The 23,340-nt window shown below is 55.2% G+C and overlaps 1 protein-coding gene across 1 annotated transcript; it reads left to right on the forward strand.

Annotated features, from left to right (window-relative positions):
- The first annotated feature begins 175 nt into the window (after positions 1-175).
- On the forward strand, positions 176-21,887 carry DMTN (dematin actin binding protein). The gene is given in 17 exon segments (XM_037024695.2): positions 176-870; positions 10,592-10,797; positions 11,066-11,140; positions 11,526-11,681; positions 12,545-12,589; positions 12,967-13,066; positions 13,453-13,509; positions 13,731-13,883; positions 14,356-14,480; positions 15,088-15,193; positions 19,428-19,492; positions 19,650-19,698; positions 19,880-19,887; positions 20,061-20,093; positions 20,095-20,127; positions 20,390-20,470; positions 20,632-21,887. Coding segments are annotated over 16 exon segments (1,218 nt in total). The 5' UTR covers positions 176-870; positions 10,592-10,779; the 3' UTR covers positions 20,746-21,887.
- Positions 21,888-23,340: the final 1,453 nt, after the last annotated feature.

Raw genomic sequence — 23,340 nt, forward strand, 5'->3', positions numbered from 1 at the left:
CACCAACACACACGCACACGCACACACAGGCACATGCACGCACACACACCAGGATCCTTCTCAGCAAGCAATGACCTTGACAGCTACCACACCTCAGGTCAGCAGAGGGAGCCCTAACTCTGCGGTCCCCTTGGTTGCAGGGCTGGCTATTGGCAGACTCCTCCTGCCCAAGGTGGCTCTCCCAGCCCGTGGAACGACTTTCCTATGGAGTCGGGGGTGATGCGAATGGGCCCCCCGGGACTGGAAGAGCGCTCTTTCCCAGGCTCTGACTCTTTTCTGGGCCCAGGGGAATGAGAGGGCTTGGGACTAAAAGGTGATCAGAGACAGCAGAGGTCAGGTTGGGGAGCTTCTGGGAGCCATACGTTCACCTGGCCCTGCCCAGGGCCTCTCCTTCCCGCGGGAGGTCACCCTCTGACCCTTCAGCACAGGCCATCCCTCCCTGTCCCTGTTGCTCTTGCCCAGCTCCACACTGAGCTTTCTGGAATGGGGGCCCAGTGCCACCTCCCTCTCCACAGCTGGCCCGCTTTCCAGCTCTGAGTTTCGGTTCTCCCGAGGCTGCATCCACCCTCCCCCGCAGCCAATCCCACAGCCTTACGGGAAGCAGGGAGAGGGGCGATGGCGGGGCTCCACGGGGGCCTGGGCTCCTGAGCCCCCAAGGCGCGCACAGAGGCCAACCTCGGGCCTCCTCCCTCCATCACTGAGGAGTAGGCGATAGGAGCCTCAGCCGCTGCCTCCCCCTCCCTGCCGTGGCCGACGGAGCCGGCAGGTTGTCTTGGCAACGGGAGGCGGAGAGGAGATGCGCCGAGGGATGGAGGTGTATGTCACCGAGGAAGCTGCTGTGCTCCTGCCCCACGCCCCAGGCCCGTGAAGGTACCGGGGAGCCCTCCCCCCACCCTCTCCCCAGATCCCCTGCTCCCCCCGCCAGGCTTGTGCAGCAGGGAAGACCTCCCCTCCTCTCTGCCCAGTGACTCCTACCCTTTCCTTCTGAGCCACCGCCTTCCAGGCCCCTGTCCACAGCTGTCCATAGCCTTTCATTCCAGCTCTACCTGTGGGCACCCTTACACGGGAAGACAAATCTCCTGGGTGAACCTGGGGGGTGAGGGATAGCAGAACAGGAACTGGGCCATGGGAAAACCAGGGGTTCTATATGGCTGAGACAGAAAGCACCCGGTGCTGGTCTGCTGAAGGGGTGGAGGGAGGCTGTGCCGGTCGCGCGGGGTGGGGCCAGGGCAGGGGGCAGGTGCAGGGACAGAGCGAGAGGCCGGCTGGGGCCCTGGCGGTTCCCCTCCTCCCAGGCTGTGGCCCCTTCTGCCACATCAGAGGGACACCCCTGCTGCATTATCTCCTGCCCCTCTTCCGTGGTCCCATGGACCCTGGGCACCCCCCAACCCCCAGCTTTCTCCTACCTTTTCACAGCACCCTCCCACCCCCAAACACGGCAGCTAAGCAGGGACGTCTCTTATTCTTCTTCAGTCACTCAGCCGCCTGCCTTCCCCATTTTTCCTTTCTTCCTGGACCTCATCCTTCAGGATGCATTCTTCGACTACCCCAGGCACATCCCTCCCTTCCTGTCCCTACCTGTCCCCTCCTGTCCTCTTTTCACCTGTCCCCTCAAGGCCCTCCCCCTGTGGTTTTCCGCTCCGACACCCCAGAGTCTCCTCCCCAGATTCTGGATTTCCTCCCGCACAGCTGATACCATCAGCTGACCGCTCTGGGCAGTGGTTACCAGGGCAACGGCAGGGGCTGCCTAGGTAGGCAAGTCTGCGTGGAGGTGGGGAGGAAGACAGGCCAGGGCCAGGGTCAGCTGCCCGGCCTCCCTCCCCGGCCCAGCCGCTGGATCACAAATGAACCAGGCTCTGCTCTGAACCGCGAGGTACCAGGAGAATGTGACAAGTTCCTGGAGTGGAGGAGGTTCCCCCAGAGACAGGGAAGGCACCCCCCTGTAGTCCTGGGACCTGGATGTCACCTGGCAGGAAGTTCCTTTGGATGGACTCCCCTGGAGAGAAGGGGGGATCCTTCCCATTCACACCTCCAGTGGCTCTGTTGGGTTCCCAGGGGACTCGGGTTCCCCCAGGGCTGGCCCAAGCCCCTCGCACTGAGGACTTCGTTTCTCACACTCTTGCCTTTTCTCCCTCCCCAAGAAAGGACAATTCTGAGCTCTATGCCCTTAGCACCCAAGAGAGGCAGGCACCCCCGAAGCCTCTGTGGTTGCTGTGAGGTGATGGGGGGGAAATGCAGGTGCTTGGAGAAACCAGGTGTGGTCAGCCCTCGGATATCAGTAAAGCCCACTCCTGCGTGCAAACTCTGGCAGCTAATGGGTAGGTGCGGGGGGCGTGTGTGAGGGGGTGCTGCCTCTTGTGGGGGACTGTGGGAAAGGGAAACGGCCTGCCGCTCGCTGGCGGCCCAGCCCGCTTCCGATTCTGCTTCGTCATGATGCCGGGTTAATGCTGCTGGTGTCTGAAATGGATGGAGCTGCAGAGCGCGGTGGAGGAGCAGACAGAACACACCCTCAGGCCCCGAGCGCTATCAGCTGGAGCTGGGGAGGGTGCAGGGCAGCCCGCGCCGCCCCAGACGCAGACTCCCCGCGCCTGGCCTCTGGAAAGGCAGGGTGGGGGTGAGGGGGTGGGGGCCCTGAGGGCAGGCCCCCTCCTTCGCCAGCTCCCCCCCCAAGCTGGCTTTTTTCCTGTTATTTGTGCTGGGGAAGAGCGGCTGGATCCGTAGAAGAGACGCCTATTACCTTAGCTTGTGAGAAACGTCAGCAGCCCTGGGAACCGGCCTGGCCGCCCCTACCCCGGCACAGGCCCTGGGGACTCTGAGCATCTGGGTCACACTGTCTGGGAAAAGGTAGGTTGCAGGGGTCTCCCAGCTTCCCTCCCCTTACTTCCCACAGCACCTGCCTGGGAGTAAGGCTCTGGATGGTGGCAGAAGTGCCCTGGGGAGGGTGTCAGCCATGGCCCCTTGTACAGAACGGGCCTGGGTGGCCAGGCCCCAGCACTAGTGGCGTTTAATCTGATCAGACCTCCTTTTGATTCGGGGAAGAGGGGCTGGGCTTTCCATGCTGGCACCCCAGTGCCCCCCTCACCTAGCTGTGTTGGCTAAAAACCCAAGTGATGGGATGGGGACACTGGGGAGGGCTAGGGAGCTGTTCCTTCTTGGCTGAATGACAGAGAGGAGAGTGTAAGGGGCTGCCAGCCTCCCTCCCACCACACCACAGACACCCCTGATGGGGGAGCAGGTCACACAGAGGCTTGAATACTGTTGGTGAGGGACACGTCCCTTGGGGGAAAGGATCTGTGAAGACCCTTTCTAGCCCTTGTGGCCAGGTTGGGGTGAGGGCCGACTGCAGAATGAGGTCGGGTGGCAGGGTGTGGCCACGGGCCTGACCCTGGTGTTCTCCTGTGCTGGCTGTGGAGATGCCTGGAGGGCTTTACAGCCCCCAAAGACCCAGGGGTGCCTTCTTGCGAGCTTAGACCCTCCCTCAGCCTGGCAGGACAAGCACCCTTTCCACGGCAGGGGCACTGTGTGTTTCCCTCCCAGAGGACTGAGGGGTCAGAGTTGCAGGGACAGGTGCAGGGGAAGGCAGTCGTGCTTTGGGAATGGGGGATGCCTGGGATACCCGCAGGGAATGGGTAAATGGGGGCTCTGTGTATATCACTGTACACGTGCACAGTCAGCACGTGGTATGGTGGTGCTGAACATGGAGAACCAGAGCTGAGAGGCGGATGGGTGGGGGTATGTGAGTGGGTATCAGCGACACCACGTGTTGTGTTTGTGTGGGGGCCTCACTGGGAGAGTGGGGTGTGAGCTGGCAACCAGGAAGCTGGCTCTGCAGCTGCATCTCAGTATAGGCTCTTCCATCTGGTGGGTAATGTGTCTGTGCCCAAATGGGGGTCTTGTCTCAGTGCAGCCAGGCTGTCCAAGGCCATGTGTCCAACACCTGGGTCAGCCTGTCTACCTGGGGTGTGAGTCTGTAGGAATTCCTCCTTCAGAGCTCATGTGTGCTTGTGTGTGTGAGTGTAAAGATCAGAATAGGGAGCTCCCAAGATTTCCAAGTGCTGACTTTGCGGTGCAAGACTTTTGGGTGTTCCCCGGCCCTATCAATACAGCTCGTACAAGTGACACCACAGTTCACCAACAGGCCTGGCTAAAAGCAGAGGCCAGAGCAGGAACATGCTGAGGACCAAGCAAGCCTGAGGGGCTGCAGGGACACAGACAGGGGGGCCTCTTCCCAGAGGGAGGTGTGAAGCAAGGGCGTGGAAACCCAAGGGTGCATGGAAGAGAAACCGGAGGAGCAGGTGTGTAGGCAGGAGGGGAGAAAGGGCTCCCGGGCCCAATCCTGCAAGAGCGGAGAGGCAGGCAAGAGCCGTGACTGGTGGGCTCGCCCTGCCTGAGGCTTCACCAGAGTGTGAGGGCGCTGCACAGTGCTGGCATTAGAGGAGCCCCATGTCAGCCTAGCCTGTAGAGCAGGCCTGAAAAATGAGGGTGGGGGAGGAGAAAATGACGGAGCTGGCCAGCCTAGACAGGGCACGGCCCTCCCCTGCTCTTGCATGTCCTCTTTGGGTGAGTTGGGGTGCCCCCGTACATGCGGTGTGCCGCCTGCGGTCTGCTCCCTGCTGCCCTTGCCCCACCCACCCACCCTGGGATGCTGTTTGGGGAACTGGGGACCTAGCTGGATCCTGCCTTTATTTCTGACTCTGAATTGTTGCTACAGTAACTGCATGGGTGGAGCCAGGAGTGGGAGAGTGTGAAAGGGAAACGGAGATGAGGGAGGAAAGGAGAAAGGAAAGAAAAAGGGAGCAAAAGGGAGCGGAGGGTGGAGGGGAGCTGGATGGGGAGGGAGCTCTGCAGGCAGCCACCCTGTGCACAGAACTGGAGAGGCCAGGATGGAGGGCTGAGCCCCACCTACTCTGCCCCCAGCCCACTTGGACAGCTAATACCATTTCATAACTCGTTTACTGTCTGCACCACTGGCATCCAGCCTGGCTTGATGCTGCCCAGGGGCACAGTGCCCGTGTGTGTCCCCAGCCTCCCTACTTCTGTCCACAGGGCACACCAGGGAACAGGATCCTGGGTGGCCCCACCACCTAAGGTTAGCACATGAGACACCAAGTCCCAAGCTCAGATTAAAGTGGCATCTTTGGGGACCCACTAAAGAATATTCACTGGCTTTGACCTGAGACAGGCCTGGGTGGGATTTCCAACTTGCCTTCTCATGGGTGGCCTTTGGCAAGTCAACCTCTCACAGCCACAGTTTCCTCATCTCTAAGTGGGGAAGGTGCGGGCTTGTGTGATGGGCAGAGAGGCTGTGTGAAAGGCCCAGCACAGTGACTGGTGCAAGCATGCAGTGGTTGGCCTGCAACAGGAGCAGAAGCAGGTCTAGAGGTGCCCAGGCTGTGGCTTTGCAGGTCCAGGGAGCCAGTGATGTCAGCCCCCACCTGAAGCAGAGCAGCTGGGGTGCGTGGGCAGGCCTTATCGCCCCCAGCCAAGTGGAGAGGCTCTAGTTGCCTGGAGATGTGGGTGGGCAGTGTGAGGTGGGGCTGGGCTGCTGGCTCAGATAAGACACCAGGGCACAGCTAGGGGAGGGCAGTGTGGAGACAGAAGGATGGGGAGCCTGCACTGTCTGACGGGAGCTGGGCAGCTGGGATGTCCCTTCCGTCACCTGGGCTGGCCTTCCTCTGCATTCTTTCCCCTCTCTTCCATTCTGCCCTCCCTTCCTGCTGCAGCCTGCCCTTCCGGAAGGCAGGGCGTGGGATATAGGGAGTACAGGTGCAGGGGGGGAACGGATGGTGGATGGGGATAGGGGTGGGGAGAGGGCACTTGTGAGGGGATTAGCTTTGCAGAGGGTGGGGAGAAGGGGGGAGGCTACACGTGGGTGGAGTAAGCAGTTGCCAGCAAAATGGGATTTGAGAGAAGCCAGGAAAACCAACCCTCCGTGTCTCTCCCTCTCATACACATAGTCTCCACCCCAAAACATGTTCCCTGATGGCCTAAAATTTCATCACTAACCTTTACTCCTTAAAACTAGACCCAAATTAAAACACAGGCCTCCTTAGGGTAAAGTATTAACAGTTTGTCAGCCTGCTTTGTGACACACTGTGTGCTGAGTCTGAGGGAATGTGGCTCAGCAGGAGGGGAAGGATTCCCAGGGGCTGAGGGGCAGATCCTGCCGAGCAGGGCTGGCCATGGGTGGTGCACAGCTGTGGACAAGAACGGTCAGGGACAGAGCAGATGTCATTACTTTGAATCTTGTTTGTATGGCTGTGCCTGGGAGACAGTTGTATACACATGAGTGTGCGTCTCAGTGCAAGACCGTGTACAGCCGGGACATGGCTCATCCTGGACCGCTCACCTCCCTCCCTGCCTTGGCCCTGAAAACCACTCTCACAGAGTCACTGTCTGTACCTGCCCTCCAGCTTGTGTTCAAGGGGAGGGTGCCAGGGCCACCCCCCTGCGCTGGGCTCAGCCAGAGCCTCGCGAGACCCAGGGAAGCTCCCGTTCTCCCTGGCTGGCCCCGCCACTCACCCCGCACAGCCTTTTCTACTCAGTCTCTGCCTATCCTGCCTGTAAGATCTGCATATGATGTTATTTTGCACTTTTCCTGGGAAATAGAAGCTTCTGATTGGGGTTGGCCCCCTAAGGACCCTTATGTAGTGGTTCCAGGCTTCTTTCCCTTCTTCTCCTTTAGGGCATCACGCCTTTCCTCCCTAATCAGGCAGCCCCGCGGGATGGGCACGGACAGCCAGGACCCTGCCCCCCGCTGCATCTCCTCCTCCCTGCTCTTCCCTCTCCCAGTCTGCCCATCCCGTGCCAACCTTCAGCCCACCTCACCCCTCCCAAGGTTCCCTCCCAGCCCCTCAGGCCTTCCCCACTCTTCCCACAGTGCTGCCCCCTCCCTGTGCAGCCTGGCCAGGCCTGCCCTCTCCGTAACCCCTAACAGGGGGGCCTTGCTACTCCTCCAAAAATGCTCTCAGGACCACCAGGCCTTGACGTCCAGACGAGCATGTGGCCACCCCTTCAGGCACTGGCCATCTCTGGGCCACCTTCTCTTGGCTTCTTGATGTCCTTTCTCAGCCCCGCCCAACCTTTCTGTCGATATTTATGGCATACGTGTCTCATACAGGCCCTTTGCTGAAAATACAAAGATTCACTGGCCATCCTCTGGGCCCCTCAAGGAGCCACTGTCTGGTTTTTTGCTCCTTTCTGTTCCATCTCTCGCTCTGTCTTTCTTCTAGGTCCCTGGGTGTTTCCTAGGATGCTGTTTTTGAACTTCTTTCTCCCTTAGCAACCTCGCATGCAGACTGTCACCTCTAGCTCAGATGGCTCCCCAGTCCCTGCTCCAGCCTGTCCCCTGCTGCGCCTCCTGCTCCCACCTGCTCTCCTTCCGCACCTGCCTCAACCTCGCCAGGCAAACAGCGAGCTTGATGCTTCCTCCTCCTCCGTCCCTTGGGCTGCAGTCTGTCCCTCCCTCCCGGGGATGCGCTCCAGGTCACATCCTGTTTTGTACGTGCTGCCTCTGGGATTTCTCCCATTTGTCCCCTTTCCATCTTCAGCCCCACGCCCAAATCTAGACCCTCACAATCCGCAGCAAACCAACGCCGTCCGTCCTGGCCGATCTCGCTCTGGACCGCCTCTTCCTGTCCCGTCTGTCGCCTGGCCTACAGCCAGATTTATTTTCCCAAAGCACTGCTTGGGTCTGTCACTTCTTTGTTTTAAAAAAATTTCTAAGCATTCCATGGCCCCTATTGCCCGCAGAATATAATCTAAATCCCCTAGCCTGGGTTCGAGGCCTCTACTTTCTGGCTCCCAACCTCCTGCCCCAAACAGATCTCAAAAACATCAGCTCTACCACTGAGCCAAATTTGCTGTTCTCAGGCAGACCGAGTGCGTCCTCATGTCCCCACTGTTGCTCAGGCAGCTTCCTCTTCAAGAGTCACTTTTTCAGCCTTTGCAGGACCTCAAACTGGACATCCTTCAAGGCTTACCTCAAATACCTCCTCCTCTTAGAAATCTTTTTTATTTTCCCCTATTGATACCGCAGCTCCTGTGTATATTCCTCTCTCCTGTGACATCTCTCAGGTCCTTCTAGGAGCTCATCTGGCACATGTGATTTTCTGCTTTGCTTGGGAGTTATCAATATACATGCCTCATTTCTGGAGGGGCAGCTTAGGGCCTTTGATTCCTCTTTCTATTCTCCGTAAGACTTACCACAGAGTGTTGCTCAGGGCTCACTGCAGAATAGGTGCTCAGGGAGTATTTGGTGAATGATAGGATAAAACAGTGCACGAGTAGGCAGTGGTTGGCTAGGTAGATAGTGGGTGAGTAGGTAGGTGGGCATGGATGGATGAGTGGGGATGGATGGATGAACAAGTGTTTGCCTCCAGGGCTAAGCTAAGTATATGGCTAGTTTGACAATGGCTATTAACCGAGTAAGGATCAGAGAGGAGTGAGAGGGAGCTAACAGCTCTTTGAATATACACTGCAGTTTATTCTGGTCCTCAGACACCTACTTAAAAATATTGCAAAGAGAGAGAAGGATGAAGCTCTGGAATGGAGTCTTTCCATGGACACCAAATACCTAGTGTGACCTATGAACAGAGTCTTGTCTTGGAGAAAAATTGGCTCCAGAATTGCAAAAAGACTGGACAAATATAGTAGATACTCATCTATCCCCACAACACACCTGACACAGTACTAGGTAGGTACTTTGAATCATGTCAATGCTTAGGACACAGTCATTTTCAGCTTCACAATTCTACAAGTTTTTAACTTCTCTGAGCCTCAGTTTATTCATCTGTTAAATGGGTCCACCTTATAGCTTCTTGGAGGGATGGAACAAAATAATCCTTGTGAAGTGCTTGTCAAAGCATGAGCATTCAAAAAATGATAGCTCCTGTTGTTTCTGCCCTCCAGAAGTTAGCCGTCATTCTAGTTAGCAAAAAAAAAAAAAGGTTTCCATGTCAGGCAACATAATCAAGGGCTAAGTTACATGGTTCTCTTTCTCAGTCGCACTAAAATTGTTTATCAGTAAGGACTAGAATAGTAGAGGAGGCCTCCCAGAGGAGGAGGGTTTAGGACGGACCCTGGAGGTCGGGTGGGATTGAGGAGACAAGGCTTGGTGGATAGAGAACAGGGCACACACAAAAGCAGGAGATGGGAGTGAGGGCTGCCGAGCAGTGAGCAGGTGAGCAGGTGGTTTCAGTGACGGAGAGACAGTGAACAGAATGGCCCGATATGAAGTAATAGAAGAAAAGATTGGGAGCACCAATGACCTAGTCTTTCATGGCCCTCTGTCCCAAAGAATGGCCACAAAAAAGCTGTTTGGGGAGATAGAAACAATAGCTAGGTCTCTAGTGTTTTAAGCACTTCACATATTATAACTTACCTAATACTCAGAGCAACTCTATGACACAGATATTATTACTATCTTCCATTTTACAAATGATAAACATGAGGCACAGAGAAGGTAAGTAACCTGCACAATGTCACACAGCTTCTGAGTAGCAGATTCTGTGCTCCCTTGCAGGCACTCCAGTCCAGAGTCCATGCTTTTAATCACTTCTTCCCCGCTGCCTCTTCCCTGTACCTTCTGTAGCCATCAGCTCTCGTCACTCTGTGGCTTATTGCGAGCAGATGGAAGGACAGAGTCCCCTGCCACCATCACACTGGGAACTCATTCATTGGTCATCCTGTGTCCAGTACGGTTTGAGGGGGGAATAGGAGGATTGCTAAAGGAGTTACTGGCAAAGAAGAAGACATGAGCTGTGGCCCCAGGGAACTGTCTACGGCCACAGGAAGGACCCAACTGCCTAGGAACAAAAGGAGCCGAGTGGGCCAGGATGCCCTCCCGCTGAGCCGGGGGCTGCCCTGCAGCCATGCGGCACTTCAGAGGGCATCCTCATTGCGGGCACCCCAAGAAGGCTGTGCAGACTTGAGATGCGGCTGTGGTCCCAAAGGGAGCTTTACCAAATCCTGCAAGTGGAACTGCCTGCACAAAGAACAGGCACAGGGGGTGTAACGGACTAAGCTGCCCCCCACCACCAATGACCTGACCAATTCTCAATAAGCCAGCTTCCTTCCATCCCCTCCTCCCCGCGTCCCATCCACCGCACAGTGGACTAAGGCCCTCTGTGTTAACCCTTCCTGGTCTGTGAGAGAGGTGGCACGGGAGACAGTGGGCTGAGAGAGGAACAAGGGCACCGGCACAGAGCCTGGGAGTGACACCGTGGCAGAGGCCAAGGGGAGTGAGAACCGGCCTGACACCGCCCTGCAGCCCCGGGGGCAGGGGCGAGGCGGGGCAGGGCAGGTGTGACAAAGCAGGGATGTAGAGGCTGCACCGGGAACGGCTGACCCCTGCCGTCATTTCCTTTCCAGCCAGAGAACAATGGCCTGAAGTGCAGCCCCTGCACTCTCAGGCCTGGCGGGCCACACGGGTGCAAGCTTTCCCCGCGGCCCAGTGGGTGGGAAAGCCTGAGCCCCGGAGGGCTGGGCTCCCTCTGCCCAGTTCTCCGAAGCCCCAGGGGTCTTCCGCAGCGCTCCCCACCCCAGTCCCGGGGCCAGGAGCCCTCGTTGGCACGTCCTCCCTCCTTTCCAGGCCCTGCACGCGGTCGGCAGCGGGGAGAGCCACTGAGGGATGAGGCCGCCACAGCCCGCTGGGACGCCTTTTCTGCTCTCGCCGCACCGAGTGCGCAGCGCCCAGGAGCCGGGCAGAGCCTGACGCCCTGTCGTCTCCCCTCGCGCACAGGCCCCCGCCGGTGACCCGATCGGCCTGCTCCCCGCTGTATGGAACGGCTGCAGAAGGTGTGTGGGGGCTGCGCCCAGCCAGGCAGCCAGCTGCCGAGGGCGGGGTGGGGCCAGGCCTCCCCGGCCCGGCGGAGGGTCAGATCAGGCGTCGATGGTGCCACCTGCTGGCTGCCCGCGGCGCCGCACCCCCGGGCCCAGAGGCCTAGGGAAGCCCCGTGTCCCAGCGCCCGGAGTCCCTCCGCGGCTCCCCGCCGCCGCGGAGCCCCAACGCCCGGCCCTGGCACGCACGCACATTCCCACCCGCCCGCCTTCTCGCTCTCCCCAGCAACCACTTACCTCCCCTGGGAGCGTCAGCTCCTCCCGAGGCTCCAGTGTACCTGGCTCACCCTCCAGCATCGTGGTGAGTATCTCTCAGCCAGCAGCACCCTCAGACTGGGAGGAGACGGCGGGGGGGGTGGGGGACACGCTGCTGCTGCGCAGCTTCACGCAGAGCCGCTCTGAAGTGCAACCTCGGTCCTGCCAGGGCTGCTAGGCAGAGAGAACCCGGAGATCCGCAGAAGGTTCCCCACACCCCTGTTCTACTGGTCTGATCTAACCTCCTGGTACCCCGAGTGCTAAGTGACTCTCTAAACCCTTAAAATTAAAACAGAATTATTAACCTGTACGAACTGACAGCTAGAATGGCTGCCCATTCCCTTTCTAGCAAATTTCAAGCCTGGCTTATGAAGCTAGAATTTTATGCAAGGATTTTGCATATCCATGCCCTTTCCACCATTTCCCTTCAGACCAAGATGGACAATCAGGTGCTGGGCTACAAGGACCTGGCTGCCATCCCCAAGGACAAAGCCATCCTGGACATTGAGCGGCCTGACCTCATGATCTACGAGCCCCACTTTACCTATTCTCTCCTGGAACACGTGGAGCTGCCCAGAAGCCGGGAGGTGAGGAGTGGGGGCTCCTCCCAGACAGACTTGGGGGAAGGGCTCCCCCAGCCACAGCAAGTAGGAGGCAGAATCGCTTTCTGTGCTTTCTTTCCTGGAGGCCACACTCCACAACCAGAAAGGGAGCTGTGCGCAGGAATCAAGCAGTGATCAACCAAGTGTTTGTGGAGAGGGGGGCTGGGGTGGGCTGGGCCCCGAGGGTAGCTCCATGCCCAGAGCAGGGGAGGTCATGTTTGAATGGTGGCTGCACAGTGCGGGGTCATGTAGGAGAGGAGTGGCGAGCGGCAGAAAGAGCAGATTTGTGGAAGGCACTCAAGAGCACTGGACTCAGAGGCCTGAAGTCCTAGTTGAGTGATGGTGTCTCAGTTCTCCCTCCTTTAAAATAGAAGTGATGCCTCTGCCCCTCCACCTTAAGGTAGTCGTGTGCTGAGATAACACAGGGCAAGCACTTTCTAAACTGTGTTTGAGGAATGGGTAGTGTCGGGTCTGAGCATGGAGCTGGGACCTGGCTACGTACGGGGAGACTGAAACACCTGGCTGGGGGCCTGGACACCATCCTGGGGGCTGTGCGTTTTATCCCTTCCACGCGTCGTTAGGTTCTGAGGACAGGGCCATAGCCAGCTTCAGCTGGCCCTTCCTCATGCATTATAGGGAAAGACTTAATATGCTCAGGAGATACTAGGAAGGTCAAGGATGGAGGGCCAGTTCTGGGAACTGGCAAGGATGAAAGAGAAGAGGTGGCCCAGATCTTGGTCTGGCAAGGGTGCAGAGCTGGGTGGGGGTGAAGCAGCCTCTCTGGGGTTCTGGGGATGAGGGTTTAGTCCCACCCTGGTGGCTCTGACCAGCTTCCTTTCTGTTTGCAGCGCTCGCTGTCACCCAAATCCACATCCCCCCCACCATCCCCGGAGGTGAGTCTGCTCACACCTGACACTTGCCCAGCCCTGCTCTGCTCAGCCTGACTCCCTTCCCCCCACACAGACAGGCAGGGCTCTGCTGACCCAGGGGACAGCCTCATCCTATCAACGGGCCAGTTCTGCATCCATCTGTCCATCTGACCCAAACCTCATTTAACGCTTTCTCCCTGGGTCAGGCAGAATCAGCAGGTGGAATCCATGGAGGCTCTCTCTGCCCTGGGGCTGGGGGCTTGTGGGCTGCTGGGGAGAGGGAGAGGAGCATGAGGAGTGGGAACAGAGATGGGGGAGAGAGGTGAAACAGCTTCTAAATGGGTCGGAGGGCTGCGCTAGGGCACCTGGGAGCTGCAGTGAACGTCCCTTCCGCTCCGCAGGTGTGGGCAGAGAGCCGTTCCCCTGGGACCATCTCTCAGGCCTCAGCCCCAAGGACCGTGGGAACCCCGCGGACGATGCTGCCCCATTTCCACCACCCTGGTAGGTTTGGCTGTCAGCAGGGCTGCTTCCTTCCCCAAGGACTTCTATTGTCCTTCAGGAACCCAGGCCCCTTACTCTCAGTCCCCCACTCTCTGGAGTACATGCTCACCACAGAGTTGGCTGGACTCCCTGATGCCAGGACCCCAGGCAGAGCTCCCAGAAATGGTGGGCCCTGTTGAGTCTTCCTTCCCACCTAAGCAGAACAGTGCAAAAAGTCCTAAGCCCTGAGGGACAGTCCCCAGAACTCCAGCGCTGTCTTGGCTCTTGGCAGGAGCCCCTGATTCTCGGGGACCCTCCCATTCCGCTGCCCCATTCTCTTCACTGACCTGGCCTCCCCAGTTATCAGCACATCCAACTTCTCATGCACTCCTGCCCCCTCTCCGCAGAGACCGCCCGCCCAGATTCCAATATCTACAAGAAGCCGCCTATCTACAAGCAGAGAGGTGAGCCTCTGCCAGTGATCTGAGCCCCTTCCCCGCCCTGGGGGGCCCTGCTGTGTGCATGGGGAGGAGGTAGAAGAGCCCTTAGTAATAGCACCTGACCTTTGTCCTGTGCTCTTCCACTGTGTTGTCTTTACATCCAGATCTCGCAGGTCTGAGGTGCGGAGGGTGAGGGAGTTGGGGGCTAGGGGTGTGCATAGCTGAGCCTGGCCTCCCCCCCACAGAGTCCATGGGAGGCAGCCCTCAGAGCAAGCATCTCATTGAGGACCGCATCATTGAGTCTTCCAAGTTCCCTGCAGCCCAGCCCCCTGACCCCAACCAGCCAGCCAAGATCGAGACTGACTACTGGCCGTGCCCCCCATCGCTGGCTGTTGTAGGTAAGAGTGTGCCACACGGCCCCTGTTGAAGCCCTGTGAGCCCTCTACCCCACGTCCTATGGCTGTTCCTGCCTTCCTGAACCCATCAGGCTTACTGCTCACCCATTTCTTGCATCCCTAAAGCTCTTGGTGTAAGTAGCTCTATTTGTTGTCATTCATTCATTTGACCACTCAGCAGACATTTATTAAACACCTGCTGAGACCCAGAATCTGCATAGGAGCTCTGGGAAAGAGAAAGAAATAAGACAAGGTCTTGGTCCCCAAAACAGCTAAATCATGTGGATGTGTGTTGCCTTCCCAGCTTCGCTGCAAGGCTAGAAGATGTTACTTTTATTTTATTTCATTAAAAAAAATAATTGGTAGTGTTCTCTTCAAGGTACAGCCTGATGCTGTGCACAGTGTCAGCCACCTGATTGTTTGTTGAGCGAATGGCTGATTGCCTGATGCACCTGCTTTTGCCTGGGTTTCCCAGAGACAGAGTGGAGGAAGAGGAAGGCATCGCGGAGGGGAGCCGAGGAAGAGGAAGAGGAGGAAGAAGATGACTCTGGGGAGGAGATGAAGGCTTTCAAGGAGCGTGAGAGAGAGATGCTCAGTAAGGTATCATCTCGCTACCCCACCCGCTTCCCTGGGACTTCCTGGGGACAAAGATTCTGCTTCCACAACTATGGAGTCCATCCCTGAGGAGCATCTCTGGCAGCACAGGAGAGGAATTCCCCTTCTTTCCCAGGATTTCAGGTTGCTGCTTGTGAAGGGACACCAGGACTTCATGCTGCTTTCGAGGGCACACAAGTTAATATTAGGGTCAAAAGCACAGAAAAGGGTGGTCCCACAGTGCCAGGCTTCAGTAGGCTGAGTCCTTGGGAAGTGGTGCAGGCTGCTCATCTCCGGGGGAGGAGACAGGGTATCGGGAGTCATGGAAAGGCCACTGGCAATGACACGGTCTTGTGCTCCAGCCACCATGGTCTGGGATGGGGAGGTCACCGGGGCAGAGTGACCCTGAGCAGCTCTGACTCCTTGTTCTTCAGGGGACCCCACCCAGTGTGGCCGTGCATCTGCCCACAGGAACAGGTTCCAGAGCTCTAGGCCACAGCCCAGCCCCCAGGACCCTGCCCCCGGGCCTGCCTGCAGTACACCAGCTCTGGACATTTGGAGGTGATAAATGGGTATTAAAGTCTTGGGTCCATCCTCCTTTCTCCCTTCCCAGGTTACTTCCAACTTGGGAAAAATGATCTTGAAAGAGGAGATGGAAAAGTCATTGCCTATCCGGAGGAAAACCCGCTCCCTGCCTGACCGGACGCCCTTCCATACCTGTGAGTGCCAGGGGAGGGCCCTGAACTGCCTGGGCAGGCCCTGAGCCCGTTGAGTCTGTCTATCACGTGCCCAGCACCATGCTGCTGGGACTATAAGAGACATAAGAAGCTTCGATGGCTGGCCCAAGGTGCTCACACTCTCCCTTAGGACAAGATACTGGTTATGAATAAGACTAGATGATGAAAGATAATACCAGCTAGAACAGAATTAGAAAATTTCATTTAACTTAACCTTTATTGAAGGTCTACCATTTGCCAGGCCCTTGAGATTATAACGAGTGAAAAATTAGTCCTATCCTCCGGGAGCTTTCCAGGCCATGGACAAGTTGACATGGAAACGGAGGATCAGAGCGGCATAGCGGGTTGTGTGGAGAAGAGACGGGGCACTCGGCAAATGCTTCCAGCATATGGGGACAGGGCCTGGGGCCAGAGGGCTGAAGGGTGCTGAACTGAGTATTGAGGAATGAGACAGAGTGAGGCATCTCGGACACTGGGGATGGTGTAGGAGCAAAGGCAAGGGGCAGGAGACATTGTGGCCACCTTAGGGAGCCCCCAGGAGACTGGAGTCACAGAGCCCAGAGTACGCCATGGAGTGGTGGAATGAGGCTGGTGGGGAAGAAGGGCAGGACTTTGCATACCATGCCTCCATCACTGCAGTCTGTCCTGGACTTCCTTAGAGCAGGGCAGTTTGAGAGGAGAGGCAGAGGTCCAAGAACTCCAAATGAGAAGGTGTGAGGCCTCTACAAGCATCCCTTCTAGTGCATCCTATCAGTCACAACAGCTCAACAGGCAGCCTAGACTCCAGGGATGGGGGAGAGATTCTTCTTCCTGAAGACAGGAACCAAAGGCACACAGGCCATCTTTGGTGACAGTTGACCACACTTGTCAGGCATCAGGGTAAGGGTTAGGAGTATACAGAGGTCCAGAGGAGAGGGAATGGGCTTGAGAGATGCATAGGAGATGGAATTAGAGCCCGCAGGCAAGGAAGGAGTCAGGGCCCATCCAGGCTGAGAGTCTTGGAAGGCAGGTGCTGAAGGTCGAAGCAGGCACTTCGGGGTGCTGGTGAAAGCAGTTAATGTTCCCAGCCACAAGTCGAAGGTTAGGGGAAATGGGGGATCAAGATCTCCATGGGATTGGTGAGCAGATGTGCTGGGCGTAAGACTAAGGCAAGCTGCAAACAAAGAGGGCACTCTGGCTACAGAGTTGTATGCCCTGGCTTCAAATGTGGAGGTGAAGCCATTGTGGGCAACAAGATCCCGGGTCGCCTGATGTGGAGTGCATGTGAAGGCCACTGGGGGATTCAGGAACTGTAGGTTCATATGTGGCTGGGACATCCCCAGAGTCCCGAAAACTCTCAGGATGATATGAAGAATTAGGCTGTTTTAGAGAATGTGAAATAAATAGTTAAGGCCTGAAGAATAAGGCAGCTAGTGATGCCCCAAAAGTTGGATTCAGTTTTCATGTACCCCCAGAATTTGCCGTTTGGTCAGAATTAGCTCTTTAACTTCCGCTGTGGCCTTGCAAAGCCGAAGAGCCAAATGTCTGCCCCACCACTGTTGCCGGGACCCCTGAACTTGCATGTGAGCGGCAATCATATGACTGCCTCGCCCACTGTCATAGTCATCAACCTCAACGATTTCAGAATTATAAACGGGCATGACACCCTGACTTCATGGTAATGGTGAAATGGTCACTTTCAAATGTAAATAAACATTCTAGAAGAAATTTGGAGTTATAAATCGTTTATGCTTTGTAGGTTGAAATTCTACTGGTCACTTGAACTATAAATGTATACTTACTATCACAAAAGTGAAATGCTTCAATAATGAATCATCTTTGCGAAAGATTAATTTTCTATACAAAAAAAGTATTAAAAACAAAAAAAACAAAGGTCTCCAAAACACATTTCTTTCTTGCCAAAATTCCAAACAACAGATTTTTTTGTTTGTTTTTTATTAATAAATTAAATTTTTTTTTTACTAAGGTATCATTGATATACACTCTTATGAAGGTTTCACATGAAAAACATTGTGGTCACTACCCATATTATCAAGTCCTCCCCACACCCCATTGAAGTCAGTATCCATCAACGTAGTAAGATGCCACAGAGTCACTACTTGTCTTCTCTGTGCTACACTGTCTTCCCCGTGACTCCCCCTACACCATGTGTACTAATCATAATGCTCCTCAGTCCCCTTCTCCCTCCCTCCCCACCCACCTTCCCCCACCCCTCCCCTTTGGTAATCACTAGTCTCTTCTTGGAGTTTGTGAGTCTGCTGCTATTTTGTTCATTGTTATACTCCACAAATAAGGGAAATCATTTGGTACTTGTCTTTCTCCACCTGTCTTGTTTCACTGGGCGTAATACTCTTTAGCTCCATCCATGTTGTTGCAAGTGGTAGTATTTGTTTTCTTCTTATGGCTGAATAGTATTGTATTGTGTATATATACCATCTCTTCTTTATCTATTCATTTACTGATGGAAACTTAGGTGACTTCCATATCTTGACTATTGTAAATAGTGCTGCAATAAACATAGGGGTGCATATGTCTTTCTGAATCTGAGAACTTGTTTTCTTTGGATAAATTCCTAGAAGTGGAATTCCTGGGTCAAATGGTATTTCTATTTTTAGTTTTTTGAGGAACCTCCATATCACTTTCCACAATGATTAAACTAATTTACATTCCCACCAGCAGTGCAGGAGGGTTCCCCTTTCTCCACATCCTCTCCAGCATTTGTTGTTCCTAGTCTTTTCCATGTTGACCATCTTAACTGGTGTGAGGTGATATCTCATTGTGGTTTTAATTTGCATTTCCCTGATGATTAGTGATGTGGAGCATCTTTTCATGTGCCTGTTGGCCATCTGACTTCCTTCTTTGGAGAATTGTCTGTTCAGATTCTCTGCCCATTTTTTAATAGGGTTATTTGCCCTTTGGGTGTTGAGGCATGTGAGTTCTTTATGTATTTTCATGTTAACCCCTTGTTGGATGTGTCATTTACAAATATATTCTCCCATACTGTAGGATGCCTTTTTGTTCTACTGATGGTGTCCTTTGCTGTGGAGAAGTTTTTTAGCTTGATGTAGTCCCATTTATTCATTTTTGCTTTTGTTTCCCTTGCCTAAGGAGATGCATTCAGGAAAAAAGTTGCTCATGTTTATATTCAAGAGATTTTTGCCTATGTTTTCTTCTAAGAGTTTTATGGTTTCATGACTTGCATTCAGGTCTTTGATCCACTCCGAGTTTACTTTTGTGTATGGGGTTAGACAATAAGCCAGTTTCATTCTCCTACATGTAGCTGTCCAATTATGCCAACACCAGTTGTTGAAGAGGCTGTTATTTCCCCATTGTATATCCATGGCTCCTTTATCACATATTAATTGACCATATGTGCTTGGGTTTATATCTGGGCTCTCTCTTCTGTTCCACTGATCTATGGGTCTGTTCTTGTGCCAAACAACAGATTTTATAAGAGTGTTTTAAGAAGATCATTTATTATTGTTTTGAGTCTTTCAAGGGCTAACCTTTTGAACAAAAAATGTTTATCCAAACAACTGCTATAGAATGGCAGTTATTTCCAGTATTTGGAGATGAAGGAGTTTTGAGATCTGCCCAAACTAAGAATCTTAGTTCTTAGAAAGTTCTTCCTAAGAGAACCTGTTACTGTAAACTTTCTTTAATTATAATTTACAAGTGCTTGAGAGCTCAGTGATATTATGAAGTGTTCCAGTTGAAAATGACATCTGATCATGTAGATATCAAGTATATTGACTTCTGGTACAATCTAGCAGCTAAGGGTGCTGAGAAATACTTGTTTCTGTAGTATAACATCAAACATTCAAATTTGACTGCTAACATTGCTAATAATAAAATCACAATAATTGGTTGTTTTGACTAAATTTTAGAAGCTCACTTACAATGGTGAGCCTCATCATCTGACCATCACTGGCTCTCGGCTTTAACCTTTGGGCATTTGGCCCAAATGTATTATTTGGAGCCTTTCTGTTGGAGAAAAGGAAGGCCTTAGAGACAGTTCATAGCTGCCAGTACAATGTCACTTGCTGAAGCTAATGGGCAGGAGCTAGAGGCCAGCATGTGACCATCAGGTTCCCCCCCAAGTCCATCTTCACTACCCTACCCCTGCCCAGCAGGGGAGGCAGGGAGGCAGCACTCTCAGGAATGACTGTCAGACCAAGGGGACTGACCTTTGACCAGGCCTTTTGCTCTCTTCCAGCCATGCATGCAGGGACCTCCAAGTCGTCTTCTCTCCCCGCTTATGGCAGGACCACCCTGAGCCAGGTGAGCTCCCAGATCAGAGATGCCTGGTGAAGGTAGAGTGCGCCCGGTGGCCTCTGAGGGATAGAGCGCTTGGGCGTCCTGGGCGAGGGGGGAGGGCCTTGTGGGGAGTGATGGCAGGTGCTCCAGCTTCCTGACGATCCCTTTGCATCCTTCCTAGCTACAGTCCGCAGACTTAAGCCCATCCGGGAGTGAGACGGGAAGCTCAGGTGAGAGGCAGGGCCAGCCTGACGGCAAGCAAGCTGGGAAAGGGCTTGAGCAGGGCCCTGGGGCGGCCGTGTCTGTGATGTGGGCAGGGTTCTGTGCCTGGAGGTTGGGAGGCTGAACTGGCAGTTTGGAGGTCTGCTGGTCTCAGAGCTGCCTCTGAACAGTGACCCTTCTCTCTCGCAGGCCTGCCGGTGAGTGCCATCTGGAGGAGAACCTTCAAAGAACCGGAAGCCATGGTCGGCAGGCAGTGTTGGGGGTGGGGGAGTGGGGCTGCAGAGTTGCCTGGTGAGGATAAGAGAGGCCCAGGGTAAGGCTGGGAGGTCTCCCGCCCCACTCTGGCTCACTGCGGCTTTGGTCTCCCCAGAACGGAGAGGGCCAGAGGGGGAGGATGGACCGGGGGGAACTCCTTGCCCTGTGTGCTGGAGCAGAAGGTGAGGGGCAGGGGCAGAGCCAGGGGGCGGGGGGCAGGGGACCGAGCCATCCATACTGGGGGCGGGCCAGCTGGGGAAAGCCAGGCAAGTGAATGCACTGAAGGGTCCCCAGGGCTGCTGAGGGGAGGGGAGGGACAGCAGGGAAGCCAGGGGAGATGATGGCAGGACAGCATGAGGCCCCTCAGGCTGTAGGGGCCTAGGGAGTAGAGGGGGATATGCTGACAGGGAACCCCATGAGCCTAACACCGCCCTTGCCCCCCAGATCTATCCCTACGAAATGCTGGTGGTGACCACTAAGGGGAGAACCAAGTTGCCTCGAGGTGTGGACCGGATGAGGCTGGAGGTACACAAGGAGAACGTGGCAGTGCAGGGGGGTTGGGAGGACCTGCTAGGCGGCAAAGGGCAGCCGCCCCCCTGGGGGAAGCCTCTCTGGGTGTCCCCAGTCACCTGGCTCAGCCCACCCCCGAGCCCCTGAGCCCTGAGCTGTCTCCCTGTGTCCTACAGAGGCATCTGTCGGCGGAGGACTTCTCAAGGGTGTTTTCCATGTCTCCCGAGGACTTCAGCAAGCTGGCTCTGTGGAAGCGGAATGAACTCAAGAAGAAGGCCTCTCTCTTCTGATCGCCCCCTCCCTCTCCATGACTGAGCCCTGCCACTTCAGGGCTCTGGAGCTGGGGTCACCAGACCCCAAAGCATCATCTCTTGGGGGAGCAGGGAGGTGGGGCCGCGGTAGGGTTGGCTCCCTTCCCCAGGTCCGGGGAGAGCCAGGACCTCTGCAGCCCTGGGTGGTGGGACTTGGACTTCTTCTCCAGAGGAGCAGGGGCTTCCTTCTCTCATGTGGGCCTCACTGCACAGGCAAACCCCATCTGGACTCCAGCACACACAGAGTTAATGTTTGCACCCTTTCCCTGCCCACACCCCAGTGAAGGTCCCCAGAAGAGAGGGAAAACGGACAGGGAGCTTGGTGCTCAGGTTGTCCACAGCCTTGGCCACTGAGGGTGGAACCCTGGGGCCCCCTAGCTGGAGGGGGAGCTTGGGAAGCAGCTGGGTGGTGGGCGAGCTGGTGGGGGCCCCTGGGACTCTGGGAGCCCATGTGCGCCCCTCCTTACCTCACCGTGGACAGCTCCCCACACACCTGGGCCTCTGGCTTCTCTGACTCCAGCAGGAGCAGGCTTGGGCTCAGCCTCCAGCAGGGAGGCCACCCTGCGCTCCAGCCTCACTCTGTCCTCTTCTTTCAACCCCTAAGCTTCAAAGCCTCTTGCTCCAGCCCCCTGGCTTCCCCAGAAGCCTTCCTTGGCTTTGAGTGGAGATGTCGCCTATACAGAACCCCAGCTCACCATCAGCCTTCAGGCAAAGTCAGCTAGAATCCTACGTTCTAGCACTCAGGTCCTGGGCGGAACCCGGGCCTTCAGGCTCCCTTGGTTGGGACCAAGAGGCCAGGCTGTGTCCTGGCTACCAGGTCCTGCCCACCCTCATACCTCCCCATCATGCTCTCTGAAGAATGTAACTTATTGGGGCCCCCCCAGCTGCTCTCTGCACCTAATCCTCTGCCCTACCCTAATCACACACCCAGCTTTTATTCTCTACAAATACATATGTGTATATAATTATATATATATATTTTTTGTTGGGGTCTGGGTTTTGTTCCTGCCCAGACCCTGGCATCCCTCCCCACTGTGTGTGTGTGTGTGTGATGATGATGCTGTGGGAGGGGGACTCTGCTTGGAATTAAAAGTTTGCATTGGGTCCCCACATCTATTTCTTCTTTATGAGCCACCCGATTGGGGTGAGAGGGTGATGCCAAGCTGAGGATATCATGGGTACAAGGGTTCAGTGGGGGGCACAGATGGTTGGAGAAGGTGGAAAGATGCACACTCTGCCCTTCCCCTGCCCTGGGCCACAAAAGCAGGAGCTGGTCTAGCAGGTCCTGGCTGCCTCCTGTCCTTCAGGGGCGGTGTGATGGCAGCTCAGAGAAGGGGGTCAAGACTCACACTCCCCTGTATGAGAGCCAGCTAGGCAGGAAGGCTGCTCTGCCCTCTCTGGATGCCCTAAATGCTCGCCTTGGCAGTCAAGCTCTTCACCATCTGCTATGCTCACACCCATCAAGGCCAAAGACACAGTTCACTGGGGAGAGCAGACACACAGAAAAGGCCAACAGTATCTGGGTAGGTGGTGAACTGACTGTCGAGGATCAGGCAGGGAAAACAGGAGTGGAGGAGGGATGGGTGAACTCTCACAGGAACAAGGTCACGTGGAGGCCAAGGGAGGAGAGATAATTTGGCCTTGGTTGACTTGGCAAGGCCTCCCAGGGGCAGTAGACATGATCGGAAGAAGGACTTTGGTGTGGATGCTTGGGGCAAGGGAAGGGCTGGCCTCACCTGGCTGGGACAGAACCTAGGTGTGGGCACGTGAAGAGGCATGTAGTCAGAAGGACCAGGTGAGTTGCAGTGTGAACCTAAGAAGAGCTGGGACCTGAATCAAGTCTCCCACCCCAGGGACCCTTCGGCTGAAACAAAAGCGGAGTGGGTAAGAATCACTGAAATGGGATGATCATTTTAAATTAGGAGTTCTCTTACATGCATACTGTTACGTCCTTTCAACAACCTGCAAGGTCAGCAGCACAGATCATTTCAATACTTTCAGCAAATGAGAAGATTGTGGAGTAGAGAGATTTCATCTGAAGCCTGAGGCTACATGCAACTGAGTGGTGAATGGAGACCAACATCCAAGTTCCTTGACTGTGAACTCAGGACTTTCCCATCATATACAGTTGCCTCTCAGGGGGCAGCAGAAAGGGAGAGGCATGGTCTCCACCCAAGTACCGGGTATGAGGCATTCAGCGAATGTTTGAAGGACTTACCCTGTTCCAGCATTAGGGGCACAGTGGTGGCAAGGTCAGCACCCCAGTGTCCACAGAGCTCCCAGGCTGTTGAGCAACAAGGGGCACTGAGGTAGTGTGTGATCACAGTTCACTGGGAAATACTTCTGTGGAGGCATATTGGGTGATAAATCGTAAAGCATTTAAGTTCCTGAGATTTCGAGTGACCCAAAGTGGAGCTCTGTCCCTTAAGCGAAACCTTAGTGGGAGAGTCAGTGCCTTCTCTCCAGGACACACACACGCACACGCACATGCCCATGAGCACACACGAACACATAACACCTGGATGATTATACGGTCCAGTGGTTTCCAAACCTTTTTAGAAGCAAACCTTTTTT

The sequence above is a fragment of the Manis javanica genome, chromosome 3, assembly GCF_040802235.1.
Source record: "Manis javanica isolate MJ-LG chromosome 3, MJ_LKY, whole genome shotgun sequence".
In the NCBI taxonomy this organism is placed as follows: Eukaryota; Metazoa; Chordata; class Mammalia; order Pholidota; family Manidae; genus Manis; species Manis javanica.